This window comes from Cucumis sativus, chromosome 1 (genome assembly GCF_000004075.3).
Source record: "Cucumis sativus cultivar 9930 chromosome 1, Cucumber_9930_V3, whole genome shotgun sequence".
Lineage (NCBI taxonomy): Eukaryota > Viridiplantae > Streptophyta > Magnoliopsida > Cucurbitales > Cucurbitaceae > Cucumis > Cucumis sativus.
Window position 1 is genome coordinate 26,551,636 of NC_026655.2, and position 27,988 is coordinate 26,579,623.

A 27,988-nucleotide genomic window follows, 5' to 3' on the forward strand; every position below is an offset into this window, starting at 1 on the left:
GGTCTTCCCACTCCTTAGCTAAATTATTTTTTAGTCTTTTTGTTTTTTTCTTTTCAAATAAAAAATGATTTTTTTTTCTCTTTCTAGAAAAAAAAGCTTTCCCCTTTTTTCACTCCTCACTGTTCAAACAGAGAGAGAGAGAGTGAGAGAGCAAGCAGTAGGGTTTTGTTAAAATTTTGTTGATCTTCTTTACCAAAGCTTGTTCATTTTTGTTTGGTATTCAAATCTTTGAAATCACAGAGATAAACCCAAATCATCAAACCCTAAAAATCTGTTCCAATCTTTCCCATTTCTCCTTTTTTGACTTTGATTCCAACAACTTTTCTTTTTCTCACTCTTCACCTCTCTTTCTCTCTCTCTCTCTCTCTCTCTCTCTCTCCCCTCACCCCTTTACTTCACATGCCGAGCTAACCCAATTCCTCTTTTTCTTTTTTTTTTTTCCTTCCCCAAACCCTAAATTCCATGTTTGAACACTACCCATTTTAGCTGAATTTCATAATCATGTTGTTTCTGTCTCATCAATCAGTTGCAGTGAAACAGGTAGCAATTATCCATTTCTTTGCCCATATGGTAACTTCTTTAGTTCTGGGTTTTCTGTATTAATCGTGTTCTCTCTTTGTTTCTTGCATTTCCCCCCTTTTTTAGTGGAATTAGGATTGGTTTTGATGCATGCGGGGTAGCTAGTAAGTGGACGCCATGGAAGGGGACGGGCATAAGGTGGTATTGGCGTGTGTGATATCCGGGTCGCTCTTCTCGGTGCTGGGCTCCGCCTCGTTTTTCATACTCTGGGCTGTGAACTGGCGCCCATGGCGGATTTATAGGTAAATTTTTTTATTGTTGTGGATATACTGGTCTCTTCTTTTTTGAATTTTCCTTGGATGACACCAGAATTTTATGTAATGCCGTATTAGTTTAGTAGTTTCAGATTGTAATCAAGCATGTTGTGGTATTTGACATCATAAAAATTTACTTTTGTGAGCATCACTGCTCAATGTGCGGGTTAATAACTGAATGCTGGGTTGTCCTAGGTTGGAAAGATTTATATTAAGGCGAGGAGTCTGGATCAAACATTTCCTTATGCTCTTTCATGAGTCATGATTGAGTTATAGTTCTTATAATATGAAAGCCCTCACGGTTAAAACATTTAGGTGAATTCTCTGGTTTTTGAGCAGTCAAATGAAGATAAACAGTAGTTTAATATCCGCTGTTTTGTATCATTTGTTATAATGAAACATATTCCCTGATTTTTAAGAAAGAAATAAATATCGAACATTTTCCCTGTTTTCAAATGTCTGTTCAAAATTGTGATATCATTTTTCTAAGCCTGGTTTTTATTCTGTTATGCATGCACGAGTTTAAAGGAAACTGCTTATGTCTTTATGGTACAAATGAACGCATTTTTTGTCTTCCTTTTGTGCATCGTATATTTCTCAGGTTTCTTATATATATATATGTACATACACGTAAAGATTATATTTTCATCAATTTTAATGTAAGCACAATTATTTTTTCAGTTGGATCTTTGCCAGAAAGTGGCCAAATATCTTGCAAGGACCTCAGCTGGATTTGCTTTGTGGTTTTCTCTCTTTATCTGCATGGATATTAGTTATTTCTCCAATCGTGGTGCTGATCATATGGGGGTGCTGGCTGATTGTAATATTGGGCCGAGACATAACTGGGCTTGCTGTTGTGATGGCTGGCACTGCTCTTCTACTGGCATTTTATTCGATTATGCTATGGTGGAGAACACAATGGCAAAGCTCAAGTATGTAGCTGTAATTTATTGGTTTAATTTTGAAAAGATTATTATTACTCAGACTTCTATCTGGTGAATAAATTGTCAATTCTTATATATTAAAATGATATTCGACTTACTTGAATGGTTCATTGTAAGATTTTTGTATTCAGCTAGGGAGAGGAGATAGTTTTACGAGGACCAAGTAGTCCACTTATTGGTTGTTTAACAATTAGCATACTACTAGTTTATTCTAGCACCGTCACAACTTTCTAGTTTTAGAAGCCTTTTGAACACCTTACTGTTTTTTGTTTTATTAGAAGTTAGACAACAAAGTATGGATAGGGTCTTAGTAATTGATGATCTTTATATCCATGTACACATGCATGTTTGGATGATTGGAGTTTGAAGTGTCTAAAGCCTTTTGCTCTAATGTTTCAAGGAGTTGTCTAATTGACAACTCTATTCGTTTGTCCTCTTTCTGGTAAAATGCTTAAGTAGGTAAGGTATGTCAATCAGGGCATGGTCCACAAGCTATAAGAGCCATGAGAATTTATCAAGCAACAATTTCCTTCATTTCACATTGAGGAAAAGTTGAAAGTTGGTCAATATTGGTAGAGTTAGAAATTCGGGTAGCCGGTATGATTGTTGTTTAGCTATCTCGTGAGGTGTGTGGATTGAGAGAAACAACAAATATTTTAGATGAACTGGTCTTTGGAGGAGGTGTGGTAGGGGGTGATGTTTAGTGCCTTCGTATGGGTGCATTTTTGTTGGACTTTTTGTAATTATCAACTTAGTATCATTCTTATGGATCATAGCTTGTTAGATGACATAATATTAAATTTACCTTCACCCATCAACTTTAACTTTTGAGTTAATTAGTGTTTTGAGATGATATTAGAGCGGTTGTCTAAGAGGTCATATGTTCAAAACTTTGTTGTGTATCCTTCCCCTTTTGAGTTAATTAGTGTTTTGAGATGATATTAGAGCGGTTGTCTAAGAGGTCATATGTTCAAAACTTCGTTGTGTATCCTTCCCCCCAATTGATATTGATTTCCACATGTTGGGTCTTCTAAATATCTCAAACCTGCAGATTTCCTTTGGGAAGGTATGGATGAAAGAAAAGGCAGAGGTTCTCATCTCATTAGGTGGGGGGTGATTGAGAAACCTTTGTCTTTAGGGGGTCTTGAATTGGAAGCTGTAACAAGCCCTTTTAGCCAAATGGCTTTGGCGTTTTTCCATTGAGCCCAATTCTTTATGGCGTATGTTTATTAGAAGTAAACATGGTCCTCACTCTTTCAAGTGGCTGGATAAGGGAGTTAAAGGCATTTACTGGATTCTGTGGAAAGATGTCTTGTAAGAGCTCTCCGATCTTCTTCCGTGGGTTCTGTGTGTGGTAGGGGAGGAAAGAGAGACATATTTATGGGAAGATCTTTGGGTGGGGGAAGACCACTTCGTGGGTTATTCCCTTGTTTGTATCACTTGTCTTCTTTGAAAAATCATTTTGTGGCTGTTTTTTGTATGGAATGGGAACTCTTGTTCTTTCTCCTTTGGGTTTTGTCGTGCTCTTTTCGATAAGGAAATGTCGGACGTGGTGGCTCTCATTTCCCTTCTTGAGAGCCATTCTTTCCGTCTCGGTAGGAGAGATGTGAGGGTTTGGAGTCCTCCTTTGGAGGGATTCTCATGTAAGTCTTTCTTTTAGTGTTTGGTTAACTTTACCCCCACGAGTGAATCGGTCTTTTCTTTGATTTGGAGGATTAAGGTCCCTAGAAAGTTTAGGTTCTTTTCTTGGCCGGTTCTTCACGGCCTCCTCAATACATTGGATAGGGTGTCTATGATTTTGCCTTTGTTAATTGGTCCTTTCTGTTATATTATGTGCTGTAAGGTGGAGGAAGACTTGGATCACCTTCTTTGGCATTGTGAGTTGGCGAGTCGTGTTTGGGATGATTTTCTTCAGACTTTTGGCTTGTCGTATGCTCGTCATAGAGATGTTAGAGGGATGATCGAGGAGTTCCACCTCAATCCGCCTTGTGGGGAAAGAGGCCTGTTTCTTTCACGTACTTGTGTTTATGCCATCTTTTGGGTTTTGTGGGATGAGAGGAATATGAGGGTGTTTAGTGGAGTTGAAAGGGGGAGTGAGGAGATTTGGTCGGTTACTCGATATCATATTTCTATCTGGGCTTCAATTTCAAAGACTTTTTGTAATTATCTTCTTGACATGATTTTGTATAGTTGGGCCCCCTTCCTGTAGTAAGGGTCCCCTGTTTTGTGTGGGCTTGGTTTTTTGTGGACCCGTGTATTCTTTCATTTTTTCTCGATGAAAGCTGTTTATTTCAATAAAAAAACAATATTTCAAACCCGAAAATGAGGGAAAATATTAGATGATGTAATATTAAATTTACCTTTTGATTATGAACTTAAACTTTTGGATCAATTGGTGATTTAACAAAACTTTTGGGTTAGTGGGTGATTTAACATGGTATCAGAGCAAGTGATCCATGTTCAAACATTTGCAATAATCTTTCCCCTCCAATTAATATCGATATGCACTTTTGTATTATTTAGGGTATGCAATCATCGGCTATGCACTTTCCAGATGAGATGAGTCACATGTGTCATGCACTTTTGTATCAATTAGGGTATGCAATCCCTATGGAGAAAAAAGTATGCTGATTGGATGAAATTTGCACCCTCTTATTAATGATTCATTCCGCCCCTTTTGTATAGCCTTAGGTATTCAACCTTACGGATGCTTTTTGTAGTTCTTCTACTCTTCATGTTTCACCTGTCCCTTCACTCCCTCGGGACTATCCAGACAACCTAAAAAGAAATTTAGCTCTTTCGGCCGACTTTTAGACCTTTTGATAGGGTGACTATCCACGTGTCCCAAAGTGACGTCCATTGGGTATACTTGAGAGAGAAGATTGGAATTCAACATCTCCTTATACATGGGGTCATGGACTCTTTGTTTGTTTAAGATCTTCTTTCGACATGAAATGATTTATTGAGCTTGCTGTGGAATCACATGGGTAATAAGTAAATATAGCTGATGATTTTTGCATGTAAAGGTATGTAGATTGAGAACAAACTTCTTAAGAATAAAACCCATTTGAAAACTTTTAAAATTTGTTGAGAACACCAAAGCCAGGTGTTAAAGACGACTTGCAGTTCAAACCTCCTACCTTTGAAGAATTCCCTATTTATGAATGATGGTGCAAAGCAATGCTTGGCAAAGAAGCTGACTATTAATATGAAAGAAAAGATGAATAGTTACCTCTCTGATCATATGCCCTTACAAACATAGAGCCAAAGTTGCACCAAAAAATGTTTTGGAATCTACCCAACTGTTCATTGCAAAGTTACATTTCATAATACATGATATAAATTTCCAATATCGTGGCACCTATTTCTCATTTCTCTCAGCAACAAGTGGTTATTCTTTAAGCATTTGGAATGCCATACTACTTACCAACATTGTAGTTCTTTTTACTCATGTTATTCGTCCTTTCAGAAATGAGAAGAAGACCCTCTGGCGTCATGTAAGAGAACCTAATGAACCTTCACTGAAACCATGAATTCTTTCAACTCCTTTATGAGCTCGATCTTCATTTAGCTTTATACTTGTGAAAACCTTCACATCTATAACTGATTATAGCTTGGGCATTCTATCTTCAATCTGGAAAGCTTTTTTGTAATTCTTTAGACACAACGTCCTCCCTTTTTGTATTATTTTGTTTCATTGATGAAATGTTTATTTCCTCTAGGGGGAAAAAAAAGGGCATTTTAGCCTTCCTAAGCTTGGTGAAGAAATGATTGTTGGAGCAAAAAGCTGTCAAATCATATAAGCAAAAGAAGATTTAGCTAATAAACAACTTGAAAGGTTTAAGGGTTAATGCATGTTTATCTTGAATGACGAGTATCACGTTGGATGAAAATCCAAAGTTTCCATATCGAACCCGGGCATAAAAATTATGGGGAAGGAAAATGGTGAGGATTTTGAGTAGTAATTTAATGATTTTCCTTTAAGGAGGTAACAATTCTTGAAAAACAAAGATATACAACTTTATACGGACTTTGAGTATGCTTTTAGTTTCTGTCACAATTTTCTGGGAGATAACATACCATTTTGTAAAAAGAAATGTTGCTGTTGTTTCACTGTGGGAATTAAACACACTTGATCGAAAAATACATAAATGAAAATAACATGAGCTCAGCTCAATTGACACTTGTTTGTACCTGAGGACTGTGTTCAAATCTCCCATTCCCATGTTGTATTACAATACCTTTTCAAAAAAAAAAAAACATAAATGGAGAAAAAGAGGGCACGTGGGGGAGAACCTTTTGTTTACTATATTTTTGTGTTTATACCTAGTTTTGAACAAAAAGTTGTGAACTCTTTGTTGTCTTTCCTGATCCTCCAGATCCTTCTTTTTAAATGTTTAAAATTTTTTAAATTTTTTGATGACCTTTGTCAGATAGAAATATGTTTTTTCTTTCTTCATTGCAAGATGTCCAGGTTTGCCGAGGGAGAAGGCACATTTTGTATTTGCTTCCCTGACTGTTCAAGACCATCCTTGTGCCAGCCCTTCCTTCATATTTTGTTTTTCCCTTCTCCTTCATTATAAAATTCCAAAGAAGGTTAAGGTTCTTGTGTGTGGTAGGTTTTAGATGGAGAGTGAATACCTTGGACCATATCTAAAGACATTCTTGGTTCCTCCTCCATTTGTCCTTTTTGAGAAGGGTCAATTTTTATGGCTCATTGGAAGGTGTGCTATTTTGTGAGATCTTGGGGTGAGTGGAATAATTTCGTGTTTGGAGGGTTGGAAAGGGGTTCAAGTGATGTTTGGTTTCTTGTTAGATTTCATGTTTCCCTCTAAGTTTTGATTCCGAAGAGCTTTTATTACTATTTTAGGTTCTATTTTGTATGGTTGAAAATATTCTTTTAGTTAGGTTGTTTTTTTTTTGTATGCATGTGTAATCTTTCATTTTTCTCAACAAAAGTTATTATATATAAAAAGAAGCATTCTTCTTTCATTATGTTTCTGCAACTATGCATGGAGGCATGAAGAGGGCCTTCATCATTTGTTGTGGGTGCCAATCTGCTTGGTTTCTTTGGGATCGTTGGTGATTCTCATTTGGTATTTGTGGTGCTTAGGTAGGGGTAGTAGCCCATTGTTGGGGAGGCTGTGTTTTCAAGGTGACCCCAGGCACACTTCTATGGTAAGAGGCGAGGTGAACTGGGGCTGTTGCGCCTTGAAGGTAGCTAGGGTGAGCTCCTTCAACCAGGCGTTCTGCCTAATGTCACCTTGATGTGCCTTCGCCATATGATGAGGCTAGTGCTTGTCTGTATTTTGTCCCTTTTTCTTTTCCTTTTTTTTAATATACTTGTAACAAAAGAGTCCGGTGAAGGACAAATGATGGAAGAGAAGTAAAGAGAAAACAAAGAATAAAAAGAAAGATGAAGATTGGAAGTAGAGATGATGGAAGGTGACAAGTTTACAAACTGCTTATGAACCCCCTTTTCAGGAAAAGGGAAAAATCTTGTGGCAAACTAACTTCTTTAGTTGTTTTGTGGGGTATTTGCTTATGAATCCCCCTTTCAGGAAGAGGGAAAAGTCTTGTGGCAAATTAACTTCTTTTGTTGTTTTGTGGAGTACTTGGTTGGAAAGAAACAAGACAATTTTTAGGGAGGTTGAGCGATTAAATGAGGAGGTCTGGGAGGTGACTAGGTCTTCTACTGCCTGCTTTTGGGCTTTGGTTGCTAACTCTTTTTATTTATTTTTTGTTATTATGACATTAATCTCGTTCGTATGGATTAAAGTCCTTCTATGCAATTTGTTCTGGGCTCCATTTGCTTGGCCTTTTTTTAATTATTTTTTATTGCTCTTGTATTCTTTCAATATTCTTAATAAAAGCTCAATTTTTTACTCTAGAGAGAGACCCTTCAAGAAAAAAGCAGAGTCGGGCAAGTACCACTCAACTGGCCTCGTTTTGTTACTTTTATTATTATCTTGAATAGTCTTGTTTAGTTTTATAAAAAGAAAAGAAATTATATTTTCATACTTTCACCTTTGTCTCTCTTATTCTACTTTTCGATCTCTCCTTCTCTCCTCTCCATTGTTTGTTTACCTGTTATTTTTCTTTTTGAAAAGGAAACGAGTCTCTTTACCTGTCAATTGGTAAATGGGAAAATGTTGTAATGATGGAAGTTCAACAGGTGTTGAAACTTCACTATTTCAATATGTCATACCAGTAGGATGTTGTTTTAAGTGCTTTCTTGCATCATCTGTAGGGCAGTAATCTTTTCTTTAAAAATTTTTCTCATACATTTATCTTGTCATCACCATGTGTTTGTTCCTTGGACAGGGGCTGTCGCTATTCTTCTTCTTTTGGCGGTCGCACTTCTATGTGCATATGAACTTTGTGCTGTATATGTTACGGCTGGTTCTAGTGCATCTGAGCGTTATTCACCTTCTGGTTTCTTTTTTGGTATATCAGCAATTGCCTTGGCTATCAACATGCTCTTCATTTGTCGGATGGTCTTTAATGGTATACGCAAAAACTCATCACTGCCAAACAATTTCTTCTTATTTTACATTCTTTTTTTTATTTTTTATTTTTGACAGGAATCTGTTTCTTGCATTCCCTTTTATATATTTTTCTCTTGGTTCAGGAAATGGATTAGATGTGGATGAATATGTGAGGAGGGCATATAAGTTTGCTTATTCAGATTGTATAGAAGTGGGTCCCTTGGCTTCTTTGCCCGAACCACCTGATCCTAATGAATTGTATCCTCGTCAATCTAGTAGGCAAGCACTCGAAGTTCTCACATTATTCTTTCATCTTTATATAATCAATTAATTACAAAATCTTATAATTTTGTAGCTAGTGACAGTGATTTCACTAGTCTCTGGGTGTCCCCATGTTGTAATATTTGTGGGGGTATTTTTAGGTCTCTTTCCTTTTTTATTTTTCTTCTGGATGCTTGTGTCCTCAATCTTTCATATTTTGATTTCATGTTAAAAGTTACTTTTATCCATTCTTATTTTTTTGGTTCTTCTGGTAATGTTTGGGCGCTCTGTTCATCTACTCAGGATGAAAGTGAACCATGAGGAAAGTAGTTAGTTTGTGATATTATATCCTAATCTTGAAATGTTAACTGTCCAGTGTGCAAATATTGTTATTGATTGAAAAGTGGGTCGGTAGACTTTTCATTGAAAACTAATGAGTATCAGGATGGTTTGAAAGAACCATGTGGTGCAATGTTGTCTTTCTCCTCAGGAGATTAAGGCCTTATAGTTGTGAAGTGTCAAGTTTTATTTATATGTTCTCAAGTTCTAGTTTCAAAAAGCTAAACCACATAATGTCTCAAATTGCTGTCAAGAGGTAAGTTCAGAAATTTAAGTGGCCAAGACCGTCATTTGTATATTTCTGCTTATTGGGGACCTCACTTAAACTCTCATAATTGGTTTAGCCATGCTAATACTCAAGCTGAAAGCATATTTGAACAGGTTGATGATGTTTTGAAAATTAGCTTTGGTTTTTTCCATTTATGAATGGAAAAATGTTGGACGTTATTTCATTTGAGCTTCCTACATTTTCTTATTTTGTCAGGTATGTTGTGGGGAATAGTAAGGACATCTTCCTTTTGAGAGGATCAATAGTGGGGGATAGAGCTCTTTCTACTGTCTTTTTGTATCTCTATCACCTTTCTTCCTTTAAAAAGTGTCCGATCTTAGACTTGTTGATTTGGTTTAGAACTCTATGTCATTTTCCTTTGGGGTTCGTTGCCATTTGTCCAATAGGGAAACGGCGGAGGTTGGCTCTCTTCTTTCTTTATTGGAGGTGTGCACTTTTAGGGAGGGGAGAAGGGATGTTCACAGTTGGAGTCCGTATCCTAGTGAAGGGTTTTTCTTGTAAATCCTTCTTCAGGTTGTTATTGTATCGCTCTCCAATTGGAGAGTCCGTGTTCGATGTCATTTGGAGGTTTAATATTCTTAATAAAATTAGGTTTTCTATTTGGCCCTTGCTTGGCTGTGTGAACACTCTCGATAGGCTTGTTAGGAGAAGAACTCTGCATGTGAGGCCTTTTTTCTGTATTCTTTCTCGGAAGGGGGAGGAAAACCTGAATCATCTTTTTTGGGGCTGCTAGTATGTGAGAACAGTGTGAATTTTTCTTGCAGTTCAATGCTAGCATTTGTATAACTCTCTTGTACTTTGAGTTCTTATTAATAAAGAAGTTATTGTCTCCGTTTAAAAAAAAAAGAGTTCAATGCTAGCATTGCTTGGCAGAGAGATGTTCGTGTGATGATCGAGGAGTTCCTCCATTCGTCTTCCTGTGAGGAAGGCCGTTTTTTGTGGCTTGCTGTGGTGTTTATGGTAGTTTGGAATATTTGGGTGAGGGGAATGGTAGTGTGTTTAGAGGGAGGGAAAGGGACCCTTGTGAGGTTTGGCCTTTGGCGAAATTTCATGTGTCCCTTTGGGCTTCAGCGTTGAAGCTTTATTGTAATTATACTCTAGGAAACTTTTGGTGATATATATTTAAATTTGCCTTCAACCACCAACTTAAGCTTTTGGGTGAATTGGCAGTTTAATAGAAACATTTCCCTTAGTTGGAACCCTTTCCTGGGGTGTTTTGGTGGGCTTGTTTTCTTTATGCCCTTGTATTCTTTCATTTTTTCTCAATGAAAGCTGTTATTCCCATAAAAAAATGTTGGACATCATTAATAAATTGGGGGTGATTAAGCTGTATTTTTCCCATAACAATGAAAAAACCTTCCACCAACTAGACCTCAACTTCTTTTGAAGATATTGTCCCAAACACAACCTACTACAGAGAGAAAGGGGAAAGATGTTGACAAAGTTCTCTCTTGGTGAGATTCCTCTTGGTTTTCCATTGAGAATGTTGGTGTCATTTGAATAAGGGACACAAGGAGTCCATTTTCTCTTAGTAATGCCAAAGTCAGTTATGTGCATCTAAGAAATTCCTTCCCAGTTTTCTATTGAGCTTTTTGTTATGTAATTTGGAAAGGAGGCCTTGCTTTCCCTTCCTTTTCTGCTCATATACAACTTTATTAGTCAAATTTGCAAACAAGAAGACCTGATTAGGAAAATGAGTTAATATGTGCTAGTTGGCTAAACAATCATTCATCTTTGGGTTGTTTAGAATCCACGTTTCTGTAGGGGAAAAAATAATTTACATATCTTTATAAAGAATTTTGTTAGTCATTATTACTGTCGAGTATTTAGATCACAGTCTGGTTGTGTCTGGCCTCATCAGATTAATTGTGATTCTTCTAGATCTCCATAGAGATCTGTTTGTACTTCTTTGGACCTAGTGGCCCATCGTGCTTATCGTCGTTAGGGCCGTCTCTTTTTGGAATGAAGGATGATTCTTGGTTGAGTTGTGGAGTTATTGCTACTGTTTTCTCTTGTCTTTTTCATCTAACCACTTGGCCGACCAGTGCCATCGCTGAAGTTTGGAATTTTGGAATTCTGCTCATGCTGCTTGGGATTTGAGTTTTTACTGTAATCTCAATGGTTTGGAAATCATTGAATGGGGACATCTTTCTCATCTTCTTTCCTTGATTGGTATAAGGAACCTAGATGAATATTGGTCTTGGCCGCTAGATTCTTTCAATATCTTCTCAGTTAAGTCTCTTATAGAGGCTCTTGTTGGCTACACCTACAACAAGATCTAGCAATCTTTACTCAGGGATCTGTAATGATACTTATCCAAAGAAGATTGTGATTTTCCTGTTGGAGCTTAGTTTTGGTAAATTAAACTCAACTAATTTTCATCTTTCTCCTTGTTGTATTATGTGTTTGTCAATTTCTGAGTCTGTTGGACATTTGTTTGCTCATTGTGATCTCTTGCATCAAATTATTTGACGAGTTTTCTAGAGGCTTTTGGGTGGGCAAAGCCTTTGGCCTTACCAAATAACATTTTTCATCTTCTATCTTCTATTTTTGTGGGTCACTTCTTCAATGGTGCAAAACATTATTATGGCTTGCTGTCAACTAAGTGTTTTTCTGGTCTCTTTGCAGAGAAAGAAATGGTTGCATTTTCAAGAATATTTCTTGTTCTTCTTTTGATTATTATATGGATTCCATTCTTTTTCATGCATTGTATTGGTGTAAATGCAAACACCCTTTTAATGACTGTAGCCTCTACTTTAATTGCTAATCGACTAGCTTTCATGTAATCCAGAACTTTTGGTGTTACCTCTTTATTTTATTTTATCAATGAAATTGTTTCCCTTCTCAAAGAAATTATCACTGCTAGCTGATAGTGTGATTGTTCATTTCTGGGTTTGGGCTTCCATTTTTCAGGGCTTCACATCTTGGGCTCCTTTATGTTGGTTCAGTTTTAGTACTTGTTGCCTACTCTATTTTATATGGCCTTACGGCTAAGGAGGCACGGTGGCTTGGTGCCACTACTTCTGCTGCTGTTATCATTCTTGGTATGTTCTAACTGTTTCACCTATATTTATCCTTATTTACTCTTGTATTTTCTAATGTTTTAATTATTTTGGGTGCTTCTTTTGCAGATTGGAATGTAGGGGCATGCTTGTACGGGTTCCAGCTGTTAAAAAGTGGTGTTTTAGCACTTTTTGTGGCTGGCATGTCTCGTGTTTTTCTCATTTGTTTTGGAGTTCATTATTGGTTTGTTTCTACAAATTTCATTTGGTTTTCTTTTCTTATTACTAAACCTGATAACTGTTATCATGGTTCTCATTCTTCCTTTTGCATCAGGTATTTGGGACATTGCATAAGTTACGCAGTTGTAGCTTCTGTACTATTGGGTGCTGCTGTGATGCGTCATCTTTCAGCAACAGATCCGTTTGCTGCTAGGAGAGATGCCTTGCAAAGCACGGTGATTCGCTTGAGAGAGGGGTTTCGCAGGAAAGAACCAAATAGTTCGTCAAGCTCGTCAGATGGTTGTGGTTCAAGTATGAAACGTAGTAGCAGTGTTGAGGCAGGTCACCTTGGTAATGTTGTTGAATCTACTAGCAAGAGTGGGCCAGCGGCACAATGTACAGTTGATGGTAATAATTGGAATGGCGTCCTATGTCGAGTTGGTAGTTCACAAGAAGGGATTAACAGTGATAAAAGCATGGATAGTGGACGGCCAAGTTTGGCTTTGCGGAGTAGTTCTTGTCGTTCTATCATCCAAGAGCCTGATGCAGCAATGTCATTTGTGGATAAAAGTTTTGATCAAAATAGTTCCTTGGTAGTTTGTTCTAGTAGTGGGCTTGACAGCCAAGGCTGTGAATCTAGCACGTCAACTTCCGCAAACCAACAAACATTGGATTTGAACTTGGCTTTGGCGTTGCAGGAAAGATTGAGTGACCCCAGGATTACATCTATGTTGAAGAGAAGCTCTAGACAGGGGGATCGTGAATTGGCTAATTTATTGCAGAATAAAGGACTGGATCCTAATTTTGCAATGATGTTAAAGGAGAAGAGCTTGGACCCAACCATCCTTGCATTACTTCAGAGGAGTAGTTTGGATGCGGATAGAGAACATCGAGATAATACTGATATTACGATCATTGATTCAAACAGTGTTGACAACATGCTGCCTAATCAAATTTCTCTATCTGAAGAACTGAGACTTCATGGGCTTGAAAAGTGGCTTCAGTTCTCCAGGCTTGTACTACACAATGTAGCAGGGACCCCAGAACGGGCATGGGTGATCTTTAGTCTTGTCTTCATAATTGAAACAATCATTGTAGCCATATTTCGTCCAAAAACTGTAGACATTATAAATGCGAAACACCAACAGGTGAATAAAGCTTTTATTTACATATATGGAGTACAACGGCATTATTTGATTTTGGAATTACCAAATTTGTGAAAGACCAAATTTGTGAAATGTCAAGTTCACCTCTGTGTTTCTTCAAACTAAGACTTTTTCTTGTGCTTTCAGTTTGAATTTGGCTTTGCTGTCTTACTACTATCCCCTGTGGTCTGTTCAATTTTGGCTTTCCTCCAGTCATTGCAAGCAGAAGAAATGTCAATGACCTCAAAACCCCGGAAGGTATGCATTCCATTGTGAGATTAAATATGTACGGATAAGAAAGTTGTTTTGATTCACATCAATGAAATCTTGTTCCGGTAGTTACATTGATTTTTTGTATCCCTAGCATTTCTTTTCTTTTAGGTGGAAACAGCTTTTTTCTTGTATTGTGAAGGTTGCGTCTAGAGCTTTATTTTCTTCTTTGCATATAAGAGCTTGTTAGGTAGGCTATTTGAAATCGGAGATTTGGAAACAGAAATATCTGAGTACTTGAAAGTTTGGTATGGCAATGTGGAGGTCTTAGTTTTTGAGGAACTACTATGTTGTTTAGGGTAGGAGGGATTTCAATTTTGGTCCCCTTCCCTCCCGCTTCCCTTCTCCTCCCGCTTCCCTTCTAGCTCTCTTTTTTTCTTATAAGGATTGCCTTTCTTCCCCGGTTTTCTTTACTTGGGAAGATTATGGTCCCAAGAAGGTCAAGTTCTTCGTCCAGCAGGTCCTGTGAGCATCTTACACTGCATGCAAAAACATTTTCCTTTCTTTTTGCGGCTGCAGCAGTGTTCCATTTGCAGAATCCTGACCATATCCCCTGGGATTGCAGTTCTGTGCAGCCTGTATGATCTAGATTTTAGGACGCTTTGGCAGTTTAGTTGGCTTGGAGTTGGAGCAGAGATTGTAGGGCCGGGATGGAGGAGGTTTTGTTGTCTTGTTGTCTCCCCCTATCTCATTTCTCTGGCAGGTGTGCTTCTTTTTGCTCCTCTTTGAGGCTTTGACTTGTGAAGGTGAAAGGCTTTTGAGATGCACTACAAGATTTGAGGTAGAGTTTTGGGAGGTTGTTAGGTTCAATACCACACTTTGAACCTCGGTGAATAAGGCTTTTTGCAACTATCAGCTAGGTCTCATCCTTTAAGATGGGAGTCCTTTCCTGTAGCTTTTTGAACAATTTCTTGTTAGGTAGTTATTTTTATTAATATAATTAGATTATTCTTAGGAGATATTATTCTTAGGAGATATTATTCTTAGGAGATATTATTCTGGAGATATTATTTGATATTATTTCCTTAAGTGTATTTCTCTATGGTTATATATAGGCTTGTATCTCTATTAAGTAATTAAGGAAATATAGATTGATTCCATAAAATCAACAATTTTCTTGTATGTCTTCGTACATTCTTTAATTATTTATATTGAAAGCTTGATTTCTTATAAAAAGATATTTTTACTGATACTATTTTATGTGTATGGTTCCATGATTTGATTCATATTCATCGGGTTTCTAATTACTTATTTTAGTCTATGCCTCAATGTGATTTTTTTCTGCAGTATGGGTTCATCGCTTGGCTACTCAGCACTTCTGTGGGGCTTTTACTTTCTTTCTTAAGGTTTGTCAATATCATCAAGCATTAAGTGTTTTTTTCTTCTTTTTTGGAAAAGCTCCAGAGCAGTAGTGGCCTGGGAATGTTAGAAACTGGACCTTTTGTTTATTTATTATTTTATACTTCCGTATCGATATTCATACTCTTCTGTTACATTGACGTACATGCCCATTGTTCTAAAATTTAAATACCATTCCAGTTTCATGCCTTTTTTAAAAGACTTTTTACCTGGAACCTTCTTTTGATCTTCCATTACGTCATTTTTGGTAGCAGAAGTTTTTGATTTCCTTCCTTTTTCTCAGTTTTACTTTGATCCATTGATTTTTTTTCTTTGTTTCTTTGGTAAATGATTGTTAAGTATCCGTTCTGCAGCAAGTCATCGGTCCTTTTAGGGCTGTCCTTAACAGTTCCACTCATGGTAGCTTGTCTTTCTCTTGCCATTCCTATATGGATCCGCAATGGATACCAGTTTTGGATTCCTCGAGTACAGTGCATGGGTTCTGCTGGAAACCAACGAACTCTTGGAACAAAGGAGGTTTGTACGTCTGCTTTTAAATTTTTAAAATTTTAGAATTTCTTCCATTTTACTTCCTTGTAAGATGAAAGTTTGGTTTCTAATTGTAATTTCTTGTCTTGACTCTTGTAATCTTACTGTTACGGGTGGGACTTGTTATTTTTACCATGTTGCAAGTTGTTCTCAATTTTTCTAATAGAAGTAGAAGTAGGTTCTTCTCTATAGTAAAGAAAAGAAATTAGAAGAAAATATTTATTAATATGAAAGTGATACATTACGAGCACAACCACCAGAAAGAGATTCAGGATAAAGGAAGCGTGGACCTCTCAGCTGTTTCACTTATCTACTTGACTGCATTTCAAATTTCTGAGAGGGGTGAGTGTCAGGTGTTATGGAATATTAGTGGTGTTCATATAGCTCTTTGATAGGACCATGAGGAATAAATCAAAATTATATAATTGTTTTAGGGGGTTGTTTGAACCTCCGACTTCAAATGGGTAAAGTGGATTATTATAGCCCACGGGTCATAATGGTTGATGTTTTCAACTATTTTTTTGATACGGAGACAAACTTCTTTGTTAATATAAAACTCAAAGTGCAAGAGAATTATACAATGAGAATAATAGATGTTTCCAACTATTATAACTTACCATTAACTACAATATTGCGATTTCAAATTTCTTTTTGTTACGATGTTTATTATTTGTTATATTGTTTACTATTTTCTAGTCAGTCTCTCTTTCTGTCTTTGTTATAGTGTTTACTGTTTTCTATCCAGACTATGATACACATCTAAACATAAATTATTGTTGGAATTCTTTCCTTTTTTCTAGGCTTTTTCCTTGTTAAAATCCTAGAATAATTATGGAAAGATTATGGCAATGTTTTCCTTATTTTCCTAAATGTTTTCCTTTTTTATTCCATTGTATACTCTATTTATTCTCCCTTGTACCTATTGTTTTATTCATTAGAAAATAATAACAACAAACAATCGTGGTTTTTCTCCCGGTACTCGGGTTTCCACGTAAATTGGTGCGAACTCGTTGTCTCTCCTTTCAATAATTATTATGACCCAGACAAAAATAACCTACACCCCATACACAAAGTATTATAACCTACAAACTATTATAATCCACGTACCTAGGCCTTCTTCTTTATTACTTCATTTTTTTCTACCTGCAAAGTGCAAAGAGTTGATCAGGTTGAAAAAATGGATTTTGTTGTAATGTCTGATAGATTATTATCACAGAATTTAGTCCGTTGCTCTTCATAGCTAAGCATTGGTAATAAGAGTTGAGCAGTTTTGCTTCCAAAAGAAATATAACCCACAAAAGTATTGACTATAGTAGCCAACTTAGCTCTCCAAACGTACCATTAAATGAAGCATAAAGACAGAGCCTCAGTGCGTTTTTACAAAGGTTTTCCCTTTTCTTGTTCAATGGAAGTGCAAGTCTCAGTGCTGAAAGTTAGAGTTTGCTTTGGCACGACCCTCAAGGTTTGCTTAATAGCTTTTTAAAACCTTGATATAAATAGCCCATAGAAAGGGTTAGCCTTAAACCCTAAACTTCCTTTATATATGGTTGATTTCTCTAACCAACTTTTCAGGTAATTACAAGTACACCACTATTATAATCCTACTATAGCACTACTGATACCTAATATAGTTCCTGGTGTTTAATCATACTTAAGTTGAAGAATTAATTTTGATAACTTTGAGTTTTCAGCAATCTCAGTTTTCTTTACTCAATTTCATGAGTTTTATGGGGAATTATATTAGGAGTTTTAGTGGTGGAAAGAACAATTCTTTGAGATTGATGCTCAAAGAGAAACGTTAACATCGCAAGAGATGAAGCACTTCCTAACCTCTAAAAATCTTACCATTTCTCGCAAGCCAAATGCTCCATAGAATATTTGACAACCAGCATTGTTGGACCTAGATCTTTGCAAAATGGTGGCTGCAGGAAAACTGCCTCTATCATATAACAATAGTCTCTGTTCTAAGCCAAACAAATGCCAAACAGCTCCATAAAGCAATCCCAGATTGATCGATTTGCCAAGTTATTTCTATGCTTACAATATCTCCCTGTTTCTATTATTTATTCCTTTTTTCATATTTTTGATCTCTTTAATCACTGTTCAATGCTGCATCTAATTTCTTCATTATGATGATTTTACAGGGTATTGTCCTTGTGATTTGTATGTCACTATTTTCTGGATCTGTGATAGCTCTTGGTGCCATAGTGTCTGCCAAGCCTCTTAATGATTTACGGTACAAAGGGTGGACTGGTGATGACAAAAGCTTCTCATCGCCTTATGCCACATCTGCATACCTTGGCTGGGCTATGGCGTCTGCAATTTCCTTAGTTGTCACTGGTGTTCTGCCGATAGTTTCATGGTTCTCGACATATCGTTTTTCCTTTTCTTCTGCTGTTAGTGTTGCCATATTCACAGGTAACATTTGCCAATAGTTTACACAACGTTTTTCCTTCTCTTCTCTTCTGCCAATATCTTCTTTAGTTGGCCTTTTGGATTAGGTTCTTGGAACTAAAGGTTTTTATTTTGAAAATTCTGCCTAAAGTTGGTCTTAATAGTCCCCTTTGCTTTTTTTTTTTTTATAGTGGTACTGGTCATGTTTTGTGGTGCATCATATTTGGAAGTTGTGAAATCAAGAGATGATGAGGTTCCTACGAATGGAGATTTTCTTGCTGCTTTGCTTCCGCTAGTGTGCATCCCTGCTTTGCTCTCTCTTTGCTCTGGACTATATAAATGGTGAGAGCCTATTCCTTGTACAATCAGTGTGGATAGAATTATCTGGTTGAACTTTGCAGTTAGTTACATTACTGGCCAACTTTAGTTTTAACACTAAGGACAGTGATTATTGTTACCTTTTGACTATGTGTTTTCAGGAAAGATGATGGCTGGAGGCTTTCCCGAGGTGTTTATGCATTTCTTTTTATTGGGCTCCTCCTGCTACTTGGTGCTATATCGGCTGTTATAGTTGTAATTAAACCTTGGACGGTAAGAGAAGACCTGTGCTACCTCTGTTTTTGTATACTTTGACGATCTTCATTTTGCTCATAGCACCACTTCTTTCCAATAAACAGATTGGGGCAGCATTTCTACTGGTGCTTCTTATGGTTGTACTAGCAATTGGCTCTGTTCACCATTGGGCTTCAAACAACTTTTATTTGACGAGGACCCAAATGTTTCTTGTTTGTTTCCTTGCTTTTCTTCTGGCTTTGGCGGCATTTCTTGTTGGATGGTTTGAGGGTGAGATAAGGAACTGTTGATCTTATTTCTTGTTCTTCTGTTTGTTTCTCTTCCCTTTCAAAAAGTTATGAGTCTAATTACAGAGTACAAATTCCTCACCCTAATAATGCTTCTTTTTCATCCTTCAGGCAAACCGTTTGTGGGAGCTTCTGTTGGCTATTTCTTATTCTTATTTCTTCTGGCTGGAAGAGCATTAACTGTGGGTTATACTTGACCTTTTTTAACATATTTTACTATTTATATTTGATTTTGTCAGTTGTTAGCTAGTAGAATATTATTACTTGTAATCACTTTTTTCCCCTCTCTTTGCAGGTTTTACTCTCACCACCAATTGTAGTCTACTCTCCAAGAGTTCTTCCTGTATATGTTTATGATGCTCACGCAGATTGTGGGAAGAATGTCAGGTTTGTTTGGCCGTCGGATTTTCTTGATTCATGGTCAAATGTCTTGTGCTTTATTTGTCATATTGTATATGGGTCTGTATTGAAGAAATCCATCTGATATTTGCTAATTTATTCTCCATAGTGCTGCGTTTCTTGTGCTTTATGGGATAGCATTAGCAACTGAAGGCTGGGGTGTGGTTGCAAGTTTGCTTATTTATCCACCATTTGCTGGAGCCGCTGTATCAGCAATCACTCTTGTTGTATCCTTTGGTTTTGCTGTCTCTCGTCCATGTTTAACTCTCAAGGTATGAATTATCCACAGTTTAAACCTCTGTAAAAGAGTTTGCTCTATAATCTGTACTCACTGTTTAAGACATGATCAATGTTTTCAAATATGTGTAGATGATGCAAGATGCTGTTCACTTTCTCAGCAAGGAAACTATTATTCAAGCAATTTCTCGATCGGCCACCAAGGTGTGCTTGACCACAGTACATATAAAAATTTCCTTATACTAGATGTGTTTTCATCACCTTATATGCAACTATATTCGTAAGGATTCTTGACTGTTGCTTGACCTTTTATGTAGTCAAATTCTTTTTATTGTGCTCTTTTATGATTTGTGCATCAATCACTTATTCACCCAAAAGGTTACTTGTTAGGATGTGCATGTTTTACTGGGTGTTTCATTTGTTTGCTATTGCAACTTTTATTTTTCTTACTTTAGATTTATTTTTTTCTAATTAAAAAATGCTGTGCCTGGATCTAATTGGACTATTTTATGTTGACAATCCAGACTAGAAATGCTTTATCTGGAACATATTCAGCACCACAGAGGTCTGCTAGTTCTGCAGCTCTTCTAGTTGGTGATCCAACCGTCATGCGTGATAGAGCAGGAAATTTTGTGCTTCCAAGGGCAGATGTTATGAAACTTAGAGATCGCTTGAGAAATGAGGAGCTAGTTGCCGGATCATTCTTCTGTAGGCTGAGATATAGGAGGCCATTTTTTCATGAGACAACTAACGATGTTGACCACAGAAGGCAAATGTGTGCTCATGCTCGTATCTTGGCCTTGGAAGAGGCAATTGATACAGAATGGGTATACATGTGGGACAAATTTGGTGGCTATTTACTGCTTTTGCTTGGTTTGACCGCCAAAGCTGAGCGAGTTCAAGTATGTCCTGAACTGTTGCATATTATTGATGAAATATATGTTCACTTCTGTTAACTGGTAGTTGGAAATTGACAGATACATAATAATGATTTCTTTTATTAAATTATATAATAAAAAGTTTTTTATTGATAAATTTTAATTTGGTCAATTTTTTTTTTTTGTAGGACGAGGTTCGTTTAAGACTTTTTCTTGATAGCATAGGCTTTTCAGACCTGAGTGCTAAGAAAATAAAGAAGTGGATGCCTGAGGACCGTAGACAATTTGAAATCATTCAGGAGAGGTAAATAACTTTGTTATTATTCTTTTAAAAACTACGGAAGATCTCTAATTTTCTTGTATGCATTGTAGTTATATAAGAGAAAAAGAAATGGAAGAAGAAATCCTAATGCAAAGACGTGAGGAGGAGGGAAGAGGTAAAGAAAGAAGAAAGGCTTTACTAGAGAAAGAAGAGCGTAAATGGAAGGAAATAGAAGCTTCTCTAATGTCCTCTATTCCAAATGCTGGTGGTAGAGAAGCTGCTGCCATGACTGCAGCTGTGCGTGCCGTTGGAGGTGATTCTGTTCTTGAGGATTCTTTTGCTCGAGAAAGAGTGTCAAGCATTGCTCGTAGGATTCGAGTAGCTCAGTTAGCTCGCCGTGCACTTCAGGTTTGTTACTTCCCTCTTTCTGATGAAATAAGGCATATGATACTTTTCTTGTGCTGGGCAGTTTAATATTACCATTCTATGCTTAGCTAAAATCCTGTATTTAGTTTTTATTTTTATTCTTTTTGGTTCAAAGTATTGTAGATTTTTTCTGTCACAAGAAACAGCTTCTCATTGATTTAATGAAAAGGAATAAAATTTTAAAAGATTCAAACTCCTAAAAGGAGAGGGAAAAAGGATGCAAACAACAAATTCAACGAAATAGAGATAAACTTACAAACAACCACTTCCGAGATGCCTCCATCAAATACTGAGAAACAAAGGCTACTAAAAAAGCTACTGATGAAGTTCCAAAAAACGTCCACCAACAAAGAGCAAATGAACTATTTTCTCCCATTTATCATCGGCCTATCTCTTTCTTGGCGTAATTATAAGATTCCCTTTTGTAATAATAGTTTATATTTTCTTATAGCCCATAGGATTAGTTTTTTGCAGTCCTCTAGATAAGAATCTCAGAGTTGCTGGTAACTTCATCATATCAATGAAATGAATGGTTTGCCCAAGAACAAAAAAGAAAGAGAAGGTGAAAAGGAAAATATACTAACGATAATATTTACCCCTTCTTTTTCATTGTACTTCTGCAGACGGGAATTCTTGGTGCTGTCTGCGTCCTTGATGATGAGCCAATTGGATGTGGCAAGCACTGTGGTCAGGTTGAGGCTAGTTTATGTCGAAGTCGAAAAATCAGTGTTTCAATTGCTGCATTGATTCAGCCAGAGTCTGGTCCTGTTTGTCTATTTGGTACGGAGTATCAGAAAAAGATTTGCTGGGAATTTCTAGTGGCTGGTTCTGAACAAGGCATTGAAGCTGGACAAGTTGGTCTAAGGTTGATTACTAAAGGTGATAGACAATCTACTGTAACAAAGGAGTGGAGCATAAGTGCAACCAGTATTGCTGATGGAAGGTTTGTGTCGATTTTTTGGAGTACTAGACTAAGCAGCTTCTTCCTCTTGCTTCTGATTTGTTTCATTTGGCATGAGAGTGTTGCTGATGCAAGGTTTTTGTTATGTGTTTTGCGAACTAGACTGAGCAACCCTTTCTGTCTCTTTTTCTTTGTACTTGAGATTCTAAGTTTTGTGCTTTCAACCCTCTTGTCCGGGCTGTTCTGGAGAATAATCTTTTGGTACAGAAGAATTCGATTTAATATTTCAAGTTTTATTTGCAGATGGCACATTGTAACTATGACCATTGATGCTGATTTAGGAGAAGCAACCTGCTATTTAGATGGTGGGTTTGATGGCTACCAGACTGGGTTGCCATTAAATGTGGGTGATAATATTTGGGAGCAAGGGACAGAAATTTGGGTTGGTGTTAGACCCCCCACAGATGTTGACATATTTGGAAGATCCGATAGTGAAGGAGCTGAGTCCAAGATGCACATTATGGATGTGTTTCTCTGGGGAAGGAGCTTAACTGAAGATGAAATTGCTGCTCTCCATTCAGCTATTAGCTCCTCAGACTTTAATATGATTGACTTTGCTGAAGATAATTGGGAGTGGGCGGATTCACCATCTAGAGTATGTTTTTTTTATCTATTAAGATATGAGAAGCAAGCTACCATTCCAGTTGAACCTATTGACTAATGGATGCCTTATTTGTTTTCCTCAGGTTGATGATTGGGACAGTGATCCTGCAGACGTAGATCTGTATGATAGGGATGATGTGGATTGGGATGGACAGTATTCAAGCGGAAGGAAGAGAAGATTGGAGCGTGATGGAGTAATAGTTGATGTGGATTCTTTCACAAGGAAGTTTAGGAGGCCTCGCATGGAAACATGTGAGGAAATCAACCAACGGATGCTTTCAGTAGAACTGGCTGTTAAAGAAGCCCTCTCTGCAAGGGGAGAAATGCATTTTACTGATGAGGAGTTTCCTCCAAATGACGAGTCTTTGTATGTGGATCCAAAGAATCCACCTTCTAAACTACAGGTGCTTTTTCTGACTGTTTATATGATTATTGAGGCTCTTAATCAGTGTCCTATTTTCTTCATAAATTGTTTGTTCTCACGTAGGTTGTTTCCGAGTGGATGAGGCCTGTCGAGTTAGTAAAAGAGGGCAGATTAGAATCTCAGCCTTGCTTATTTTCGGAGGCTGCTAATCCATCTGACGTTTGTCAGGTTTGTCTCAGAGAAACTACTAAAATATTTTTTCGTTTGGCTTTTCCTTGCAGAAGGAAAGATCACATTTGTCTTTTGAATTCACCAATATTAAGCATTTAATCTCTCGAATTTTAACTCCTACTTACTAAACTTTAACAAGATCCATGTCTATGTGATAAAATGAAACAGGGACGATTGGGTGATTGTTGGTTCCTAAGTGCTGTTGCGGTTTTAACTGAGGCTTCCAAAATTTCTGAAGTGATTATTACTCCAAGTTATAATGAAGAAGGGATCTATACAGTTCGCTTCTGTATTCAGGTGAGCTTTTGAGTTTTGACTATCATCATTTGGTGCTCGTGCATGAGCATGGTGTTTGAGTGAAATCCTAGAATCTTTGATGTTAGGAGTTTTGAAGATTCTTTTATCTATAGCATTCAACATTTAGCTTCTTGGCGGAAAGGATTTTGTTGCAAGGTTTTCTTGATTTGGTTCTTCTATTTGGGAAAGAGTTCTCTACCTGGCTTGAGCTGTATCTCTTTTATGATGTGAATTCACTTATATTTTATAAGGGACAAATAATTACTAAAATCCTTACTGAGCCTTCACCCGGAAACTGTAGCAAAGAAAACACAAAAGATCTTTGATCTTATTTCTCTTTCTCTTTAACCATGCATGTCACATAATACTTGTAACTGTATGTTGTAACTCTGTCGAGTCCACTTTTGCCATAAATCTGAATGCATCGGAGAAGAGGTTGTTAGCCACTTTGTAGTTGAGAAAGACCAAGCAGAAGAGAATGTCCACCTGTGTTGAAGAACATAGTATATCAGTACTAATACACATTCTAAATCGACGAAGTTTGTTGCGTATTTTTGTAATTACTGTTTCAATTTATTGCGAGTGATTATAATTTTAATCGTTGTGTATTTCATTTTCTCTTCCTAGAGTGAATGGGTCCCCGTGGTTGTTGATGATTGGATCCCATGTGAATCACCGGGGAAACCTGCATTTGCTACTAGTAGGAAAGGTAATGAGCTCTGGGTGTCCATATTGGAGAAGGCATATGCTAAGTTACATGGGTCTTATGAGGCATTGGAGGGCGGTCTAGTTCAGGATGCTCTTGTAGATCTTACTGGAGGTGCCGGTGAGGAGATCGACATGAGGAGTGCCCAGGCCCAGATTGATTTAGCAAGTGGTAGGCTATGGTCTCAATTGTTGCGCTTTAAACGAGAGGGATTTTTACTTGGTGCTGGCAGTCCATCAGGTTCAGATGTGCACATTTCCTCTAGTGGCATTGTGCAAGGACATGCCTATTCGTTGTTACAGGTAAGTTGTTTCTATCTGTGCATCTGATAATTTTTTACAAATTTCTGATTGAATGTCCAGGAAGAATGACCATCACTTTGTAATTTGAACATTAGAGACCCATATCATTATTTCAATGAAAACTCTTGTTTCCGTTTAAAATAAAATTGAAGAATGTCCAACATTTTACTGAACTTTCAGGTAAGAGAGGTTGATGGGCACAAGCTTATTCAGATACGAAACCCATGGGCCAATGAAGTTGAGTGGAATGGTCCTTGGGCTGATACTTCACCTGAATGGACTGATAGGATGAAGCACAAGCTAAAACATATTCCACAGGTCTGTGCTTACGTATTGTCTTCCAGATTTGATGTAAGATGAAAGGGCGTACAATGAAAAATGGATTTCAAAATTTAAGATGTGATCTCAACATAGTATTCGTATGAGACTTGAAATTATAAACTAGTACGAATAAAATGTGTGAACTCTTATTGTTAGTAATCACATGAGACTTGATGCGAACTAAAGCACGATATAATTGCTTATTATGTTTTGTATGTGTTCTGCAGTCAAAAGATGGAATATTCTGGATGTCATGGCAAGATTTTCAGATACACTTTCGATCAATATATGTTTGTCGAATCTATCCTCCAGAGATGCGGTACTCTGTGCATGGCCAATGGAGAGGTTATAGTGCTGGTGGCTGTCAAGATTATGATACATGGCATCAAAATCCACAATTTCGGTTGAGGGCTTCTGGGCCAGATGCATCGTATCCTGTTCATGTATTCATTACCTTAACCCAGGTATCCTTCTTTACTTTTATTTGAAAATATCTTCTTCCTGGTGGACATTATTAACTTAAGAATTATACATTTTTAGGGGGTGAGCTTCTCGAGGACTGCTGCTGGTTTCAGGAACTATCAATCAAGTCATGATTCAATGATGTTCTACATTGGAATGAGAATCCTGAAAACCCGAGGACGGCGGGCAGCTTACAATATTTACCTTCATGAATCTGTTGGGGGCACAGACTATGTGAATTCTCGTGAAATATCATGTGAGATGGTTCTGGAACCTGATCCAAAGGGCTACACAATTGTGCCTACAACGATTCACCCAGGGGAAGAAGCACCATTTGTCCTCTCTGTCTTCACTAAAGCATCTATAACCTTGGATGTTTTATAGCGCACGTGGTCTCTCTTCAGATGGTTTTATCATACAAGGTGAGATGGCCTTGTGCATCCACCTAACATTTCGAGTAGCTTGGGCTGGCGGTCTGTTTTCTGCTTCAGGGGTTTCATTGACCTATCAATCACGAGAGAATCGCCTGGTAAACTTTTTTTCCTTAAGTTCTATATTTTTTCCCCTTTCATTGTCACTATATTGGGAGGACGCTAACGTGCTTTTTATGCTTTTCTTTTAAGTATCTTTTTTTCCTTTACGCAACAGTTTTCTTGGTGCTTTTCATATGGCTTTTAACAAGTGTGTCAACCATCATAGGTTGATGTAGTTGTAAATCGGGGACATGACCTTGATAAAGAGCTAAGAGGTTATGGGTTCTATTCATGATGACTACATGCTTATTATTTAATACCCTACAAGTTTCTTTACCACTCAAAATACCTACAAGTTTCTTTAGCACTCAATTGTTGCATGTAGAGTCCTCCTTGAAAAGGGAAGCAAAAGAAGTTATGCTCTTGCGTTTGCCCCATATAGAGGCTACTTTGGGCTTTGAAAGGAAAGATTTTTGAAGGGATACCCTGCTACTTTTTTTTTTGAAAAGGAAACAAGTCTCACTATTCATATAAATGTAAATGAAAGAGACTAACCCACTAAGTACATGAGAGTTATACGAAGATCGTAAAGCATAAAGCATAACTAGGATCGGCAGACGCACTCGGACATCTCAACTAGGTTGACACTCCCTTAGTGCCCTCATCATATTCTTCAAAACATAACATCAAAAAACAACCGAGGTTTATAAATTCAGCCATTACAAATTGGACGAAACGACTATAGATCACTAGCCTTACAAAGGAATCAAACACGAGCATATTGAGGGCCTAACACAAAAGTGCAAAAGGGATTAAATGAAAATCAAAACAAAAATTAAGCTGGAAAGATAAAAGCTTTCCAATTTTAGTAGATTTCTTGAATGTTGTAGCTTTCAAAAGGCTTGGAGAAGGAACACCACGAGGAGGCGTTCTTACGGGCAACTTCAAAGCGATCCAACCAAACAAAGGATTTATCATGGAGCTTAGTTACCCTCTTACTTACTTACCTAATAGGGGAAATCGTTGATGGATGATCTCTTATGATGAAGACACCCTTTGCAGAACAGCAGACTTTAGGCCAAATGAGCGGAAGTCACTTATGACTTACCTTCTGCTAGTTGTTAAGGTAGGAAAAAGGCCAGAAAGGTTTGTCACACGTAGAGCTAATGAGTTTTAAGGTTTTCTTTAGACATTATAAATCAAGTATTATACTTGGAAAAACTGATGACATCCCACCTCTACTATATCAGACATACCGTGTTACTTTACTGGCATGGTCATGGGAACAATGGTGCTTGCCATAGTCTATGCCAATTGCCAATAGCCGAGTGTGGTTTGCAGCTCCTTTCCCTACCCCTTCCCCATGGGCTTTAAAGTGCTGAGTCTGATTTGGAGGGGGGAATCATTTTTAATGCTCGCCACTTTAGTCAGTTAATTATACTAGCTACTTTCTGTTCTGAAGTATTAATTGGTTTACTATATTTTATGCTTTAGCAATACAAAATTCTGAAGTATTTACTGTATGCTCATGAAATGATTACCCGCTAATGGCAACATCAGCACTCTCATAGTATGGTTGAAACTAAATCGAGTCTATTCTTCTCAGGTTGCAACAATATTATATATGTATATATATCCCAGCCTCTAAGGGGCAGCCCTCTTGGGTCAAGCAATTTGGTAGATATAAGCAGGTGCAGTTGCAAGTCCAATACGAGCTCAAAACATTCAACATAATATCCTGAAGAAGCCTTACGCCTTTTTCTGATTTTACCTGGGAAGAAGATGCTAAAGCAAGGATGCATAATAGATTCTTTTGAGTAGTACATCAGGTACTTTTGTCAATCTTGTATATAGGTAGATTTTGTATTTAACTATAGCCGTTGTAATGTAAATTTTTTTATTTATGATTTTTCCCTTTTTTTGGGTTGAGGGGCAAAAGTATTAGGAAACAAAAATTAGAAGAGCTAGTCAGTTTGGGCACTATAGAGAAAGCAATGTAGCTGGGGAATGCTTTTGTTTCTAGCTGCAGTTTTGGAAGCTTTTAACTGTCGGAACATTGACTTCAATTGTACAAAAATGCATTTTTTTCTCCCAATATAATCTTTTGTTATATACTCGAGTCTCTCGTATTCGGT

The 27,988-nt window shown here is 37.3% G+C and overlaps 1 protein-coding gene across 1 annotated transcript; it reads left to right on the plus strand.

Moving 5' to 3' along the window:
- The first annotated feature begins 119 nt into the window (after window positions 1-119).
- Window positions 120-27,967, plus strand: LOC101213361 (calpain-type cysteine protease DEK1). The gene is made up of 32 exons (XM_011661755.2): window positions 120-540; window positions 646-821; window positions 1,515-1,765; window positions 8,102-8,284; window positions 8,409-8,544; window positions 12,068-12,198; window positions 12,286-12,400; window positions 12,491-13,523; window positions 13,668-13,778; window positions 15,078-15,136; window positions 15,503-15,665; window positions 17,822-18,095; window positions 18,263-18,413; window positions 18,551-18,662; window positions 18,749-18,914; window positions 19,043-19,113; window positions 19,227-19,318; window positions 19,440-19,602; window positions 19,700-19,771; window positions 20,092-20,469; window positions 20,634-20,749; window positions 20,818-21,115; window positions 21,757-22,076; window positions 22,338-22,689; window positions 22,781-23,101; window positions 23,185-23,289; window positions 23,461-23,589; window positions 24,217-24,597; window positions 24,778-24,915; window positions 25,146-25,382; window positions 25,459-25,909; window positions 27,460-27,967. The coding sequence occupies exons 2-31, from the start codon at window positions 697-699 to the stop codon at window positions 25,762-25,764; spliced, it is 6,489 nt and encodes a 2,162-aa protein (XP_011660057.1). The 5' UTR covers window positions 120-540; window positions 646-696; the 3' UTR covers window positions 25,765-25,909; window positions 27,460-27,967.
- Window positions 27,968-27,988: the final 21 nt, after the last annotated feature.

What these genes read in the sequence shown, in the direction of transcription:
- LOC101213361 (XM_011661755.2), top strand. Translation starts at nt 697, where the DNA reads ATGGAAGGGGACGGGCATAAGGTGGTATTGGCGTGTGTGATATCCGGG. An exon ending in TAGTGTTGCCATATTCACAG is followed by an intron (nt 18,096 to 18,262) that starts GTAACATTTGCC and finishes TTTTTTTTATAG; the next exon opens with TGGTACTGGTCATGTTTTGT. An exon ending in TTTGAAATCATTCAGGAGAG is followed by an intron (nt 20,750 to 20,817) that starts GTAAATAACTTT and finishes TATGCATTGTAG; the next exon opens with TTATATAAGAGAAAAAGAAA.